This window comes from Cricetulus griseus, chromosome 2 (assembly GCF_003668045.3).
Source record: "Cricetulus griseus strain 17A/GY chromosome 2, alternate assembly CriGri-PICRH-1.0, whole genome shotgun sequence".
NCBI lineage: Eukaryota > Metazoa > Chordata > Mammalia > Rodentia > Cricetidae > Cricetulus > Cricetulus griseus.
Genome location: NC_048595.1, coordinates 279408168 through 279426161, shown reverse-complemented (window position 1 = coordinate 279426161; position 17994 = coordinate 279408168). Strand labels below are relative to the sequence as shown.

The window sequence follows — 17994 nt, the reverse complement described above, 5'->3', positions numbered from 1 at the left end:
ATTAATAAAATGTCCCATGGAATGAGTTTGTCTACAGCCCAGTCTCACGGGAGCATTTTCTCAATTGAGGTTACACTCTCCGATGAATATAGTTTGTGTCAAATGGACATAAAACTAGCCAGCACATACACTAGAGCAGACATGTTCTCTCTCTCTCTCTCTTTTCTTTAAAATCTCTTGATAACAGAACCTGACAGAGAACTTCACACACTGTACTTAGGATGGACCGAGGTCTAAATTAAGAGTTTACAGTAGTAAGTTCCTAAAGACAACATAGAAGGGAGGCTTCCTAATATCAGATACAGCAATAATTTCTAAGGGCATGACACCAAAAACCTCAGGAAAGAAAAATAAATAAATTAATTGGACTCCATCAACATTATAAAAGTTTGTGCCTTAGAGTACAGTATCAAGCCTAGGGAATGCCAAACTGGAACAGAAGAAAATATGTGCAAATCAGGTCTGATGTAGGATTAATACCACAAAATATAAAGAATGCCCAACTCAACAACAAAATAACTAACCCACTTCCCAAAAGGGGAAAACATAGGTGTAGATACTTTTCCACAGACTATATGTCACCTGGACTACATGAGACACTTTCAGAAACACCCCACAACACCCAAAGATGTTGATCCTCAGGAAAATGCAAATCCAAAGCATTATGAGATGTTACTCAAACCTGTTACCATGGTATTATTTACAAAATAAGCAGAAAGTAAGCATTGATGCAGATGTGGAAAAATGGGAATGCTTGTGTTCTGATGGCAAGATTCAAAATAATGTCGCCACTAGAGAAAAAGACGTGGAGTTCCTCAAAATGGCGACAGATCTAATTCTATATGATCAGGCAGTTGGCTTCTGAAGAGTATAGGGATAAAGTTAATTGAAAGCAACCATTCTGGCTGGGTGGTGGTGGCGCACACCTTTAATCCCAGTGCTCAGGAGGCAGAGGCAGGCAGGTCTCTGTGAGTTTGAGGCCAGCCTGGTCTATAGAGTGAGCTCCAGGACATAGAGGCTACATAGAAAAACCCTGTCTCAAAAAAAAAAAAAAAAGCAGGGCTGGAGAGATGGCTCAGTGGTTAAGAGCACTACCTGCTCTTCCAAAGGTGCTGAGTTCAATTCCCAGCAACCACATGGTGGCTCACAACCATCTGTAGTGAAATCCGGTGCCCTCTTCTGGCCTGCAGACATACATGCAGAACACTGTGTACATACTAAATAAATAAATCTTAAAAAAAAAAAAAAGCAATCATTCTAGGTTTATTCCCCCAATGAAATGGATGCAATGGATGCAGGATGTATGTATGCACTCATAGTCATAGGTAGATGTCAATAATTGAATGGGAAAAAATAGTGTATGAACACAATAGAATTATTCAATATAAGTCTTTTTTTGTTTGTTTGTTTTTTTTTGTTTGTTTGTTTTTCAAGACAGGGTTTCTCTGTGTAGCTTTGGAGCCTATCCTGGCACTCACTCTGGAGACCAGGCTGGCCTCGAACTCACAGAGATCTCCTGCCTCTGCCTCCCGAGTGCTGGGATTAAAGGCGTGCGCCACCAATGCCTGGCCTTCAATATTAGTCTTAAAACAGAAATTGTGGGCTGGCTAGATGCAAGCCTTGACAACCTGAGTCATCAGGACAGAAGAGAGAACCATCTCTATAAGGTCGCCTCTGACTCAAATACAAGTGTGCACATGTAAGTGCTAGTATTATCAGAGTCCAGAAGTCACATTCCCTGGAGCTGGAGTTATAGGCTGTTGTGAAGTGCCCTGTGTGGGTACTGGGACCCCAACTTGGTTCCTCTGCAAGAGCAGTATGAGCTCTTAAACCACTCTCCAGCCCCCTCAAAATACTTTTTAAGAAAGATGACAGATGATCCAACATGAATGAACACTGAAGACATTGTGCTAAGTGAAAGAAGCCAATCAGAGGAGGACCAATACTGCAGAATTTCACCTGGATGTGGCATCTAGAGTAATGGAAGTCAGAGCCACAAAGTAGAGTGGTGGTTGACAGGGCTGGGAGGAGGGTGTTGTTGTGCACGGGGACAGGAAAAGAATTCTGAAGGTGGATGACAGAGATATTTGTACAGTAATGTGAAAAGCACTTAACAATGGAGATGATGGGGTTGGGGAGCAGTCCGGTGGCATGTTCTATCCTCTCTAGCATGGGGGAGGGAGTGTTGAGAAGAAGAAATAAACTCAAACCAAAGAATTCCACTCTCCTTTCTATCCCTACTGTGGTCAACACCTTCTAGACTGTGTGCCCCACCCCCAACACCACCACCACCCTCTGCCCTGTTCAGAACACTTCTGAGCTGACAGATCAGACCCATGCCACCACTCTCTCCCTTACTGGCCTGGATGCCTAAGCCAACTTTCTCAGTATCCATCAAGTCCTAGAAAGGAGCCTCAGCTGGGAGCAGGCACACAGAAGAGGGGTTTAAGCAGGGGTATCAGGAATATGTATGCAAACAGCCACACTGTTTAACATAATGCAAGAATTACAACAGCTCTAAGCAAATGCCAAATGGCTCCTTTCTTATCTCTTGCAGCTCAGAAGCAGGCTTTCCCCTATCAGGGTGGCTCACACTGAATCTCTTAATGAAGTCTCTCAGGAGTGTTCTTTGAAGCTCATCTGGCCAAAACTAATAAGCAGAAAAACAAGCAGGAGACTGAACAGAGTCAAGTCAGAGTAAAAGGACAGCAGTGTTCAATCAACACTTTCTCCTCCTCGAGGCAGGCCAGGTGACATGCACCTGGAAATGAGAAAAGTGATCACCTGGAGTGATCTACAGTCCTGTCCCTTTTTGTCCCTGTCATTGGCCCATTAAAGGGTCTGGTTGTAAGGCACCTCTGTATCAGAGAAAAATATCTCCAAGGTGTCCCAGGAAAGTTTCTCGAAGCACAAAATCAGAGGGGTTTGTTTGCAAAGGGTATATTGGTGATATCTGGTTTCTTTTTTTCTTTCTGTCTTCTATTCTTATTTTCTTTTACACACTGAGTAAAGTTAGCAAAAGTAATAGTTGCAGTGTCAGTATAAGCCACAAGGCCTAGTCTTCCTCAAGCTGTGCTGGATAAAGAATTTGGCCACCAAGCGGAACAAATTTCTATGGTGAGATGGAGTTGGGGACCTGTGTGAAAAAACAAAACTTGCCCAAGCTTCCAGGGTGGGTGAAGAAGGACAGTGAGAGCCAGGTCTGGAGGCTGTTTGCACTTGACCAGTGAAAGAGAAGGCTGAGGACTCTGGCTAGAGAAGCAGGTGGTCAGGCAGAGGAACGAACCTGGAGGGGATGAGGATGAAGAGTTGGAGGCAAGAGCAAGCAAGAAGTGTGCTGAGAGCGGACGAGAGGGCAAGAACACCCGACAGCTAGGCAGCCCCTCGGTAGCTTCACTCTCAACCAGGCTGTACCCAGATGGAGTAGAAGCAGGGCAGAGCTTCCAGCCTCCTGCCAGACCTCTCGCCCATAGTCGTGAGGGGAAGGGCATCAGGGCAGGAACAAGGGGGCTTCCTTTCTCGCCTCTCCTCTCTTTCTGTTCTCCTTCTCTTTAGAATATTTCCTCCAGTCTACCAGCGTCTGCTCACAGCTCATATTCACAACACACTCACACACACACCCCACTACCCCATCCCCCCACACAGACCATGCACACCACAAGCTCGAGGGACAGTTAGGCCTGTGAGCTGTGTGTAGGGGTTCCTGACTAGGGTGTGCAGGAGAGAGGGAACAGGAACCTTATCGGCAGTGTATAAGGTGATGGGAGCTGTGCTCAGAGCAGAGCCCAGTGTCTCCTTGGGTCAAAACTACAGGTATTTTCCACTCTGTTCGGCTTCTAATGCAGGATTATTTTCATTGTCTCTGCTGCTCTCCAGTCCCACAAACAAAACACTCAAGCTGCTGCTGTCAGAGCTTACCATTGGACAGAAAGGGATTTGAATGCTGGCCTAGCTTGCACCAGGCCCTGGGTTCAATCTCCAGTATGCCCTCCTTGCTCCCCTGAAACTGACAAGAGAAGGTACATGCAGCTTCAACAATGGAGCTGGGGGGCCATGGTGGAGCAACCTCATTTAAATGCGCTTTTCTCCTACATTTTAGTTTTTACGGGTTTTGTTCTCACTGAATTCTGGAAGTATACACTTTGATATCTATTATAAGACAACAGCCTATCTCTTAGAACCACATTAAAAAATAGGTTTATAAAGGCAACCCTTAAAGCATGAAAGAGCTTTTTATTACCTAATATACTTTAATTGGGAGCCTTTCCTCCTCTAATTAGATGTGTGAACCTCAACATATTTTACATTTTTATTAGCCAGAAGATTCATCTGTAATACAGGCACTTCCTTCTTGGAATCATGAATTCCAAAATCTTTCTTGCTTTAAAATGAGCATTTCTTTTTAACTATAGAATAATAGAAAACTTCATTTTTAAAAAAAAACCTTCATTTTTTGATGACAAAAATCTAAATACCTCCTAAGTGCACAACCACTGTGACTCATTCATCCAACAAACACTTACTGATCACATATCCTATACCAAGGCTTGTTCTACCCTCAGAGGTGCAGCATTAGACAACACATTTAGTGTATAGAAAGATGAAAAACAGAGATGAAGATGCCATGGAATTTTGGAGTTAGCAAAAAGGCTGTACGATTTTATGAAAATTTTGCAAGCCACTGAATTATATGTTTTAGGGATTAAATTATATGGGGTGTACCTGTGGAACTTTGGGAAGGGATGTGTGATGTTTTTACATGACAGCTAGTCAGTGTCTTCTAAAGAACACGATCAGAGCCACATTGAGGAGTGCCTATAATCCCAGCACTTGGGAGACTGAAGCAGGACAAACTTCAAGACTGCCTGGGGCTACACAGCGAGACCTTGTCTCTATCAATCAAACTATCGATTGATCAATCAATCAACTATAGCATTTAATGAAAAGATATCTACCTAAATGGTGATGAATGTGTATATATAAAACCTTAATTATTATTATAATTGGCAATAATGCTCTGCCACTGTGTTTGGAAGTCCAGCCCTGTCATCACCCAAAGTTTAGCTGTCCCCATGAGTTGGTCCTGTTTACTGCATGGCATGAGCTGGGAATTGTACAAGCTATCCCTATCCTTAAAGTATGTCTTTCTAGAATCCCCACCTTAGACAGGGGGACTGCTCTCAGGGACCATTGCAGCCAGACTGTCCCTTTCACTGGCATTATGGCTTTCTTTTATCTTGGTCTCATCTTCCTAGGGGTTCAATCCATCTCCGTGGGAACAGGGGAGAACTAGAGGCTGGAGTCTGTTAGAAGCAAATCCCTGTCCAAGTGTGACTAACCCGATCTTTATCTGTGAGTGTCTTGTCCCATTGTAACATTACCTCCCTGACACATGGCTGTACCTCCTATCTTAACAGCAAGTTCCTTGTGATACCAAATTACTAAAACACAAGAATCCCACTAAGTATTTGGTTTCCTTTTGTCACATTACCATTTACCAACACTTATTCTCAGGTAAAATGCTGCATGCCATCGTTTATCAGGCTCAACAAGAATTTTTACATAATATACTAAAAATCACAACATGAGGGGAAGGAGGATCAACCAAAACAAAGCATCTATAAAATGCCATTAAAAAAAATCTGTTATTTTGCATGCTAATTAATATACATAATTTTAGTTAAAATATTATGGAACTTTCTAAAATTAGGATGCCTTATTAAATAAACTCCCTTTTTCAAGAAAAAAGTTACAGGGCCAGCAATGTGGCTCAGTCAGTAATGGTGCTTGCTGCCAAGCCTGACAACCTCAGTTCGACCCCTGGAACCCATGGTGGAAGGAGAACCAACCACTTGCAAGTTGTCCTCTAAGTTCCACATGTATATATGAATGGCAGACACACACACACACACACACACACACACACACACACACACACACACAGAGAGAGAGAGAGAGGGGGGGGGGGATAAATGGAGAAAAAGAAAAACATTTTAAAAATAAAAGGCTACAAGTAAAATCAAAATATCTTTATCTTATTACACCTTCTCAAATGGCATTTTCGGGTCTCTTTTCAGTAGCGTTTTAAAAGAATATGAGACTGCAAACCAGATACTGTTATAATGCATGTGTCTTGACTAGTTTTATGTCAACTTGACACAAGCTAGAGTCATCTGAAAGAAGGGAACCTCAATTGAGAAAAGGGCCTACATAAGATCTATTTTCTTAATTAGTGATTGATGAGGAGGGCCCAGCCCATAGTGGGTGTTGCCATCTCTGGGCTGGTGGTCCTGGGTTCTTTAACAAATCAGACTGAGCAAGCCATGAGGAGCAAGCCAGAAAGCAGCACCCCTCCAGCTCTGCATCAGTTCCTGCCTCCAGGTCCCTGCCCTGTTTGAGTTCCTGCCATGACTTCCTGGGATGATGAACAGTGATGTAGAAATGTAAGCAGAATAAATCCTTTCCTCCCCAAGCTGCTTTTTGGTCATGTTATTTCAGTACAGCAAGAGAAACCCTAACTAAGACAGCATGTCTATAAAGCCCAGCTGCCCAGGAAACCAAAGTGTTAGGATCACCAAGTCCAAGGTCAGTCAGATCCTAGAACATAGATAAACCTGTCTGATGAGGAGGAGGAGGAAGAATAAGAGGAGGAGGAAGAGGAGGAGGAGGAAGAGGAGGAGGATGACACTGAGCTGGCAAAATGACTCAGTGAGTAAGGATACCTGCCACTATGTCTGACAACCTGAGTCAATCCCTGAAACCTATATGGAAGATGGAAAGAACTGATTGCTGTAAGTTGCCCTCTGACCTACACACACACACACACACACACACACACACACACACACACACACACACACACCACTCGAGGGAGGGGGCATGCACACACAAACAAATGGATGTAATCGTAAGGGATAATAAATTACAAACAATGTAAGAAATGTTGCTTAACAGATTCCTTTAAGTTCAGAATTGTCCCACAGAATTTCAAGGTATGTCAAGTTGTTTGAGTCTATTTTAAGCAGTCTGGAGCAGGCTGAGTTCTTATACCTACTTTAATTTTTTTTTCTTTATTTCTAACATCTCTTACTGTTATAGAGCGATTCCCTCTAGCAACAAATCAATGGCCTTTGCATTTCCTGCCACTCGTCTGTGGTAGGCCAAGCATCATTTGTGTGTACTTGTACACAGAGAAAGACGAGAGAAAACACCAATTATAATCCTATCTTTAGCAAGTAGATACTAGATATCCCATTTCTACACTAGCAATTTTTTTTCAGTTTTACAAATGTATTATTACGCCTTATGCAATTAAAAGTTTAAAAGATTAGTATTTTATAATATTCTTTTTTAATACTGTCCTTTCATGTATCCTTGGGTGATATAGCACCCAATGATTTAATATGTAAATACAGAGACCACTCTTAGGACGGCTGGGAGAAGAAAACACAAGGCTAGCAAGTGGCCAGGATATTCAGAGAATTGAGCACTAACTTCCGTATTCAAATTTCCATGTTTGAAACTTTGAAACATGCTCATTGTTAAATCCTATTAGGCCCTAACCTCCTGATATGTCTTCTCAATAATTAATCTCTCCAGGTATGATGGTGCACTTGGAAACGGAGGCAAAGAAAATTACTTCAAATTCTGGTGCTTGCACACTCTATCTCTCCTCTCTCCTCTCTCTCTCTCTCTCTCTCTCTCTCTCTCTCTCTCTCTCTCTCTCTCTCTCTCTCTCTCTCTCTGACACACACACACACACACACACAGTCTGTGAAGGATATTTACCAAAAGTCTGGGCTTGGGGGCAGCATAGATTGGAGCATGCCCATGGGGATGGATCATCTCCATTTCCATCTGGATCACTGGTTTTTGTCTCTGCCCAATGGATACCATACAACTAAACTGTTCATACCCACCCCACAAGGTCATTAAGAGAACTCAACAAGAGATATGAAATATGGAAACCTTATCAAACCTACTGTGCTTTTTAAAATGTCACATTGATAATTATCAGCATGGTTATTAACACAGCCTCCTTCACTCCAGTTCCTCACAGCAAACAAAATACCCTGAGGTTGAGCCATGCAGAGCTGTCCTAATGATGCAGAATATATCAATCGATAATTATAACATCACTGACATGTAAAAGATTCATCAAAAACCATTAAATAGTAAAATTTCCCTCAAGTTAAAATTTTCCCTTATAAAGAACTGTTTAATCTCCATGAGTTAAGTTCCCGACTTCAACCAAAGAATTCAGATAAAATACCAAAACAGATTCCGACAGATGAAAGAGATCAAAGGCATAGCTTAGAGAAGAGAGGCCCACACCCTAAGGAGAAAGGACAAACACAGACAAACACAAACACCCTTTGAAATCACAGATTGAAATCCATCTTCCTTTTGGCATTTCTGTTAAGAGAATCATGCCTCTGCCGCCGCACTCATTAGAAAAATAATGCACACCCCCACAACACACATCCAGATGTTCACGAATATTCATGACGTGCTTCCAATTTGGTTTGGACTTGTCCTTGATTTATTTTTGATTAAGTTCCATCAGCTTCTGCTGGGTCTATGAGATAATGGTGTTGCTGTAGCACAAATTTAGACCATCTTCATATTTTAAGTAATTGCAGAAAGTCTCTCAAAATACTCCTTATAAATGAATAATTTACTCACAGCCCTTAGAATGCCAAAGATAGAGCAGCTGCCTCGATCCTGACTCTGAACTCTAATTCTGTTGCTAAAGGTGTTAAATGAAGTCTCCACTTGTAATGCGGGGCCTGGCATGTGGGGGAGGTAGGGCTACAAACTGACAGATGAGATGGGTGGGGATGTTAGCACTGATTTTCTTTGAGGAGTAATGCAGGGAATATTACAGAAATGGTGAGAATTGTGCTCTGAGGGTCCTGAGATGTCCCATATCAGTACTCTAGCTTTGTCCTTCCAGACTCTCCACACATGGTTGAAGGCTAAACCAACCAATTACAGAAAACCAATTATATCAGCAGTTCATGATTTTGCTTTCCTCCTGTTAAAGCTGGTGTAGAGGCACATGCCAGTAATCCCAGCATTCAGGAGGCTGAGGCATTAGAAATGCCAGAAATTCAAGGGTTGCCTGCTGCAGAGCAAGTACCAAGTCAGTCAGGGCCACATAGAAAGACCCTGTCTTAAAAAAATGTAAGTGGATGAATGAAAAAATAAATAGAAACCTTGAAACTTCCAAATTAAAAGGGGAAAAAAGCAACTGTAAATCAAATTATCCTACTGCAATGGGTACAGCAACATAAAAAGAGGTTTTCAAAACATAGCCAATTATTATACTTGCTAATGGGGCTAAGGAGTCGTATCTCACTGAAAGAGCACCTTCCAGGTACATACAAGGCTTGAGGTCAAATCCCCAGCATTTAATGGATAAGTGAATTCATAGAGTGTATGTGTGTGTGTGTGTGTGTGTGTGATGACCAATAGATTTTTTTTTTTCTGCCAGAGCTGAGGTACAAGATCAATCTAAAACATTTATCTGTGAACCAAGAGGTCAATGGCAGACATGATATCAGATGATATCAGGGGCAAAGATCACAGCCTAGCCCCAGGGGACTGCCACACTCTGTTCTCTAAGGACAGGTCTCTGATCCTATCCCAGATACTAACTCTCCCCGTGCTCCAAGCAGGACTCTGGAAAATAGATGGGCTACTTGACCTAGGTCCATCCCAGCTCTCAAATCTGACCTCCGACTGTCTCATCAAGTGGCATTACGACATAGTCTAGAAAACTCCTTTTAACTGCCTAAAAACACAGACATTCACCACTATGACAAAATATCTGAGAAAACAACTTAAAACAAGGAAAGATTGATTTTGGCTCACAGTTTAAGTGGTATATAACTCCATGGTCAACTGTTCTTTACCAACTATGAGTGGGGAGCCAAGCCTCAGGCAGGGAGCAGGTATGTGATAAAGCATGATGAGCAGAACAAGGAAGGAGACAGCTTTTACTCCTAAACCATGAACCCTAGAAACCTACCTCTTCCGACAGGTACCACCTCCAGAGTCTCCCTCACCTCACCATAACCACCATTAATTATGACTCTATCAATGATGAATTAATCTTTGAGAAAGTCAGGACCCTCCTGATACAATCACTTCCAAAATGCTCCATCCATTTACAGTCAAGTCCTTTAATTCATGAACCTTCAGGGGACATTTCGCCATCAACCCCAACACATCCCTTTAAATTGATCTTATTCCAAGACCAAACTGCCTCTAGAGGGTTACAAATTAAACATTTTTTTAAAATAGCCTGTAATTAGCTTGTGATTATCACATATAAATTACACTGTAATTTTGCATGTTTAAAAAAAAAAGAAGCGTTCGTTAAAAGTAAACATTTAGATCATACTACAATTTTGGCAAGTTGGTTTCAATATTCCAGGCTCCAAAAGAAGTACTGGCCCTGGACCTTACTGGAAAGGCCTGGCAATGTTGCCATGTGCCTCCTGCCCCAGGGAACTCCTGATTTTTCCATGGAGAGGCCTCTTTCACTTGAGTTTCTTGGCTTTTTTTCTCCCCAGATGATGAGAATTTCATTGGCATTCAGGAAGTCTCTCAGACTTACATAAGTAGAAACAACAAATCATAAGGTTTTCCCTTTCTGGCAACTGTTGCTATTTAAATACTTTTATTTACATCTATTTTTCACATATGTGTGCCTGCTCATGTGTGGGGGCTGAGGACAGAGCCTCAGGTAGCTTCTTTTGTTGTTTATATTTGAGGCAGCCTCTCTCACTGAACCTGAGGCTCACCCATTGGCTGGACAGTTGCCTTCTCCAACTGCCAGCACGAGGGTTGCGGACACAAACCACAGTTTTAGACTTTTTCCGTGCATTCTGGGAGTCTGAGCTCAGGCCATCCTGTTTGAGTAGTAGGTGTCTTATAGGACACTTAGTTCATCTCAGCCAGGTGTTTGTATTTTAAACAGAACACATTTGGGGCAGTTTCTTCTTTCAGGCACAGTGCATTTCATCGACCAAAACCAGTCGTTTCCGATCACTTGTGAGCAAAGAGGTGAGGTTGCTGGTGTGTTATTGAAAACTCTACAGATCTGTCCCCTACCTGACTAAAGCATCACACAGGTGTCTGTGACTGCACAAGCAGCCTGCAAAGATGTCCAAGGAAAAGATGAAAAGCCCCAACTTCATTGCTGGATTGGCAAAGACCTCCTTAATAAACGGAGGCACCATATGCCAAGATCAAACCCAGTACCAAGAGGTCTGTTTATGGTGACATTCACTCCGTGCAATGCACAAAAACTGCTGACTAAATTGGGACCGGCCACAGGAACACAAGTGTGACTTTGTCTAAGAGGAGCCAGAGCAGGGGCAGTGTTACCATCTGGCTTACGATATAATGCTTCAGTGTATTTTGAGATCAAGTGTGCGAATCTCCCAGCAGAAATGGACTTTAGGCTCCAGTCTCGGGCCCACTGATTCCTATCGCAATCTGCAAGTCAACAGTGGCCCAAAGCTAGAGAATAATGGAGGCTAACACAAAGCAAAACAAAATGAAAACAAATGCCTTTCAAAGAAGCCAGTTTCGGAGGGTGGGGGCTCCATTGGGGTAATTCAGGAGTACATGTAACATGGTTCTCATTTTTATCTGATGGAAACCGGAACAAGAACACTAAGGGTACCGCTGTCCCATATTCTCATCTCTGCGTGCCTTCCCTACCAACCCCAGTATCCTATAGATCCAAATTAGGTGACTTCACACAGCCTATACTTCTGGAATATTTAGAAGCTCCAATGTGCAGAGACTATGCTTTCCACATACTTTGCTGTCTACATAGAAAAGTGATCAACAGAACACAAGAAAAAGCCCCACACAGGGTGGACTTAGCATATTCATCCACAGGCAAACAAGAACAAATTCACCTTGGCCCAGCCAGCCAAGAGATGTGAAAAATGGAAATATTTTTGTTTTGTCTTGTCTGAAGGACAAATCAGAATAACACTGTGTTTGATCTCTTTCTGCATTTGATAATGCAAGGTCCCGTGAAGAGCAGCTTGAGTCTGTCCCCACAACCTTCAGTCCTCCATCCCAACTACAGGGAACACAGGATGCTCCGTGAAGGTCTCATTTTCCCTCTCAACTTTTGGCCTTCACCCAAACTATGACCTTGACCTGTGCCTTGGGTTATTCAACTTTATGCTCCTGTCTGCTGTCAAAACATGTCATCAGCCTTCCCAGATTCTTTGTATTTGAGATACCCAGGTGTCACTTCTAGGATGCTTCCAAACTTTCCTCCTGAGCCAGGGACCCTCTTCTACATTCCTGTGTGTCCTCAGTCAGCTAGCTCCTCTCATGGCCACTACAGTCTGCTCTCTATCTGGGTAGAGAAATCTCTACTTGGCATCTCTGGAAGAGCTAAAATGCCAACCACACAGGCTCTCTGCTTGCTAAATATTTTCAGTTCATGACACACACACATGAACAAACTCAACAAATGCTTATTGGGATAGACATAGATAATCCACCTGAGAGAACTGCATGACTGTGCACGACACGGTGTTTACATTTTTAACCTAAAAAACAATCGCCTTCAAAGAGTCTTAAAAGAATTGTGGGAGGAGGGAATAAAGATGAGACAAGAACAACAGGATGCTGGGAACTGCTGAAGATGGGTGTCACGCACAGGAAACTCACTGTCATGTGCTGTTTATGTGTGTTTGACATTTCCCTAAATAAAAAGCTAAAATGCCACACCCCTGCGCTCATGTGAATAAGTATTAATGAAGTATCAATAGCAGAAACTCTTCAGCACTCCTGCAGGAATGTCTGAACTGGGAAGGGGAAGGAAGGGAAAGGAAACCAATGGTGCTAAGTCACTTAGGGTGACCTACAGTTTGTCTTCCTCCTCCTAACTCTGAGATGGTTATAGATGGGGAAATATAGATGGGTTATAGATGGTTATAGATGGCTATAGATGCAGCTTGATGGTGAGTAAGTGAAAGAGCCAAAATTTAAACCTTTAAACTTATGCCCAACTCCCCAGTCCTCCTGCCTCAGCTTCCTAAGTGCTAGGACTACAGATGGTACCACCACACCTGCTTTTACTGCTACTATATTACTTAAGAGCTATATCTGGAAAGACTGCATTATTTGGGATGGATAACTTAGTAAAACTTAATCTGAAAAAAAATTATTAAAATTCCAAGAAATAATAGTTATACCCTAGAAGCATTCCCACACCAGGGACAGTGGTTCGTCTGGTGTCCCCCCTTTGGGGTGATCCAGTACAATACCTTTATTTATGTTTCCAGTATCCAAAGACCTGGCTGAGTCTCTACCTGGCTCCCTTTCTCTTGTACACACATCACCATGATAACAAATTGGCAGAGGCTGCAGGCCAGGTTTTAACAGACACCACCATAGGTCACCACGGGTAGAGACTTCTGCACCAGCTCAATGCCACCCACAAAGTTGTCTTCTGCAACATGTAACACGCCGAAGCCTTAACCTCAAAGACACCTTGGACGTGAATGCTGCCAGTAATAATAGGCCACCAGGAGCTTGTCCCCTTTCCTGGCCAGGGTGCCGCTCTGACAGATGCCAGGCTTAGCATCACGAGAGATGAGCCCATTACGGGCTTGGAAAGCTGCTACCACTTCTTATTGCATCTTCTCCCGCCAAAAAAAAAATGATCGCATGGTGCTCGGGGCGGTGCCAAATGTGTGGAAATATGGGCCTCTTCCCTGCTGCACACAGACCCTAATGTCCTCATCCCCAGTGAAAGCCAAGGCTGCCGTCCAAACGCACCATCCCTTTAAGGCCTATTTGGTGCTAAGCAAAAAGTGTTCCCCATCGATATGTGAATCAGAGCCTCTTCATGCACTGTGGAGTTCCTGCTATCTGCATTCCCTGTTCCCTTCCTCCACACTGGCCCCAAGGACATGTTACCAAATGCTGTATTCCAGTCAGGCCCTCCAGAAATAGTTGACATCTAGTCCAGAAAGGTAATTACTAACATAATTATCAAAACCTTTTTTTTTTTCTTTCGGGGCGAAGTAGAGCCCATCTCTCTAGGAAAGCTGCCCTTCTGGTTTGTTTGTTCTCCAGCTGATAGGTAATTAGCTCTTAGGGATCGTGCAGGGGTCCTCACCCCTGACACTTCAAAGTGAAACACAAATATCTAAATAGCTTTCTACAGAATATCTTTCTCAAATGCTGAAATTTACCCAGAAGAATAAAAACAAATATCACCCCCAAACTTCCTATACTCGGTGTTAGTCTTTTGGTTTGGTTTGGCTTGGTTTGGTTTAGTTTGGCTTGGTTTAGTTTGGCTTGGTTTTGACACAGGGTCTCAGGTACAGGATGGCCTCCAACTTGCTATGGGACAGAGGACAACTTTCAACTTTAGTCCTCTTGTCTCCACTTTTCAAGGGCTAGGATTATAAGCATACACCAACACACCCAGTATGCAGTACTGGGGACCGAACTAGGCAAGCACTCTTATCAACTGATCCATATACCAGTCCCTTGAAGCTATCTTCTACATGACTTTGCAACCACATGACACACATCCAGCCTCTGTTTCTACTGTGGAATATCTTAGGCTACTAACACGTGATGGTGTCTTTACCACTTTGGGTAAGTTACTCTTTCTCAAAGCTACCTCTCAGATTCTTTGCCAGGGCAGCCTAGGAACACAGAACACAGCTCCTCCAAGTCCTCAGGCCAGAAGCTGCTGCAGACAGGTAAGCATGGAGGTGGTGATATCTGATTTGTTTTAAGGAAGGACCGAAATTCTAGAAATACACTTAAAATTCAGATAGAATAAAATAAAGGGGGTGTGTTTAGAACCGAAAGTTAGAAGTGTACAAGAAAATGAATTACCATTGTTGCGAACCATGACAAGCCAATCACTGAGAGAGGGGACTCTAAGCAAGACGCCAGCATTGCATGTGTGGCCCGAAGAATGCATGACCTGAAATGCATCTAACACGGATGTCTGGGCTCTGGAGCTGTGTGAGTGACACCTGCAAATCCATTTGCTAGCCTGACCAGCAGCAGCTCTGACAATAATCCCCTTCCCTCTCTGACTTGCCTGGAATTTTAGTGAAAGAAGACATGAGTGTGGCCCTCTGGGATTCTACTGATCTCTCTAACCACAGTTTAAAAATGAACAGTCAAATCCCCAGCCTGGTTCAAATTAGCTCCCATCAATTTTACCCACTACCACCTTTGATGGGAGCTAATTAAGCTCCTGTGATTTTTCCCCCCAGACTGTCTCTTTCTGCTCTGGATGAGAACACATTAAATTAGGCCCATCTGTCTAAACAGGAAGAAGGCTACTTACCCCACTGACAGACTTCTTTTCCTACTGAGAGGCGGCCTTAGGGGTTTCCCAAATGCCTTGGGGAACTACGGTAACCCCAAATTGACACAAGCTAGAATTCTGAGAAAAGCAGTCTAGTGCTGTGTCAGCCATCATGTACCGGTTCACAGTCATCATTTCCTTGTACAATGAGATGTCTGGGAAAACTGTACACTGTGCTGTTAGACTACCATTCCTTCAAGCTCCAAATGACAATGATCAAGAACTAAGGGTTGGGGGGTAGAGCTCAGTGGATGGCACTTGCTTAGCATGTACCAAGGACCTGGATTCATTCCCCAACTTTGAAAAAAAAAAAAAAAAACAACCAAAACCAGCAGGGCAGGTGATGTACCAAAGTTGGCAGAGTGCTTGCCTAACATATAGGAAGGCCTCCTTGGTTCCATCCCCAGCAATACATAAACCCAACATGGTGTTGCAGGTCTATAGTCTCAGAAACTGGGAATTAGAGTCAGGGGATTGGAAGTTCAGAATCATTTCTTCCCACGTGGTGAGTTCAAAGTTAGACTAAGATACATGAAACTCTATCTCAAAAAATAAAATAGGGCCAATGAGAAACAACTAAGAAGCAGGAAACCGAAGTGGATCCAGTTTAAACTGGTGGATGGAAGGGACGGGAAATGTGTTTTCCAGGCAGTGTGCAGCTCAGAACTACCAGCACACAGTTAGACTCGGGGCTCCACTAACTTCACAGGCAGACGTTTACACTTCAGACAAAAGATTTTGTGAGAGAAGCAACAGTATCTTCAAATACAGTGCCTGCAAAGAGATCCCAAGGATACTAGAGAACTGCAATAAAGTGTTAAGTAATGAAGTAGGAAGTGATTTTTTAAAAATATTATCCAAGATCATCTTACAGATTTTTTTTTTTTTTAATGTTCAGACAAACACTGAAACTCACAGGAGAGCCCCTTGTTCCCAGGGGGAGAAGTTATGACTGACTTTTGGCAGAGAATTTACCTAACTTATACAAGGCTCTGGGTTCAATCCCCATCACCCATGGGGGGGGGGGACGGGGACCAGAAGGAAAGAAAGAACTTGCCTTGACTCAGCTGTTAGTCAATAAAAAAACACAGTATCAACTGGCGAAGAATAGAAATACCCTTTCTCTTAAGATTAAAAAGAAAGGAAGGAAGGAAGGAAGGAAGGAAGGAAGGAAGGAAGGAAGGAAAGAAGGTTGGTTTAGCCTTTCAGCGACTGCACAAGTTTGGTCAACACTCAACCAAAAGAACAGAGTTGGTCTTTTGGTCATCTGGTGTTTCACCACACCTAGCCAGAAGCTGACGGACTGAGCCTCCAGGCACAGTTGGGGCACTAAGAAGGACCAGGGGGCTGGAAGACGGGGAGCATCAATGGGAACCGCCCTCCTCAACAGTAGCCGTTTCCCACAGCCACACACTCACCAAATCCAGGTCCTGGGAAACTCGCCGCTTCCGAAGCTCCTCCATCCGCTCACAAACGTCGGAGAAGCAGGTATTATAATAGTCTGCATACTGCTGTGCCAGGTCATCGATGTTTCCCAGGGAACCATCCTGAAGGGAGGAAGAGAGAGGAAAAGAACAGACGAGGTCAGGTGAGTCTTCTTTGGAAATGCCTTCCAACATCAAATCTACCCCCACTCCCCTACCCTCCCACCCCCGCTGCCGAGTGTTATAGAAATAATGGCTGATATTCATTACCTGGTATGCACAGACCAGGCTAGGTTTTACATGTGTGACAGAATTCCCAGGACAGTCCTCAGATATGGGGATTATATTTTTGGGTAAACTAGTCCATAGAACATGAGTAAGCTGCCTGTAGATCCCAGGGCTAACAAAAAGCCAGGTTTCTCTTTGAATCTACCAAGACAAAAACCATAGTAACCCACTTATCCCTTCCTAGCATGGCTGAGAGCGGAGCCGATAGGGAAGAAGTATAGTTAGAAGTCACTGACACCCATTTGTGGCTATGGATGCTCAGCATTTCTCAGGAAGCTACTGAAAGTCCCAGATGTCCAAAACTTTGAATGAATCCTGTGACTCCAGGTTCTATGGGAGGAGGCTACATCTAGGGCATCCTGCGTGCCCTCACAAGAAACAAACAAACAAAAAAAAAAAAAATAGAAAGCCTTTAGTTATTTGTGTTTGCCAGGAGTCATCATTCATAGTTGTAGTCATTAATATTCATGCTGTTCATTAGATTTATTATTCATTAGACATTCAGGCACAAGAGCACATGGCACAAGTTCACCTAAATAAATAAGTAAACATGTCACTTGTCTCTTCACAGAGGCAGGATGCCAGGTAGTCCTATGAGTTTACATCCATTTCTGTGATCTCTCAATTACCTCACCTGGAGCTCATTTCTCAACCTCTTGGTGACACCGGGTAAATGACAGCACCCACCACAGAGCAAGCAGGAATGGAGCATCGCCTCTGAACATGCCAACAGGCTGGCACACAGCAAACGTGCAATACTTACTTACCAGGTGGCATTCAGTACAAGAGGTAATCATATTGCACTTTTGCTCAGGGCGAGAGGCTAGTGGGTTCCTCGGCACATGTCTGAACACGCACACGGAGGGTGACCAGAATGCATTTCTTCTATCACTATCT

At 43.3% G+C, this 17994-nt stretch overlaps 1 protein-coding gene across 3 annotated transcripts in view; it reads right to left on the bottom strand.

Annotated features, from left to right (window-relative positions):
- The window catches only part of LOC100763181 (sterile alpha motif domain-containing protein 5), a 228143-nt gene that overhangs the window by 115114 nt on the left and 95035 nt on the right, over positions 1-17994 (bottom strand). For all 3 annotated transcript variants that reach the window (XM_027402039.2, XM_027402037.2, XM_027402038.2), the window contains exon 2: positions 16804-16932. In XM_027402039.2, coding sequence (XP_027257840.1) covers positions 16804-16932 — 129 coding nt within the window. The remainder of the gene's footprint in view (positions 1-16803; positions 16933-17994) is intronic.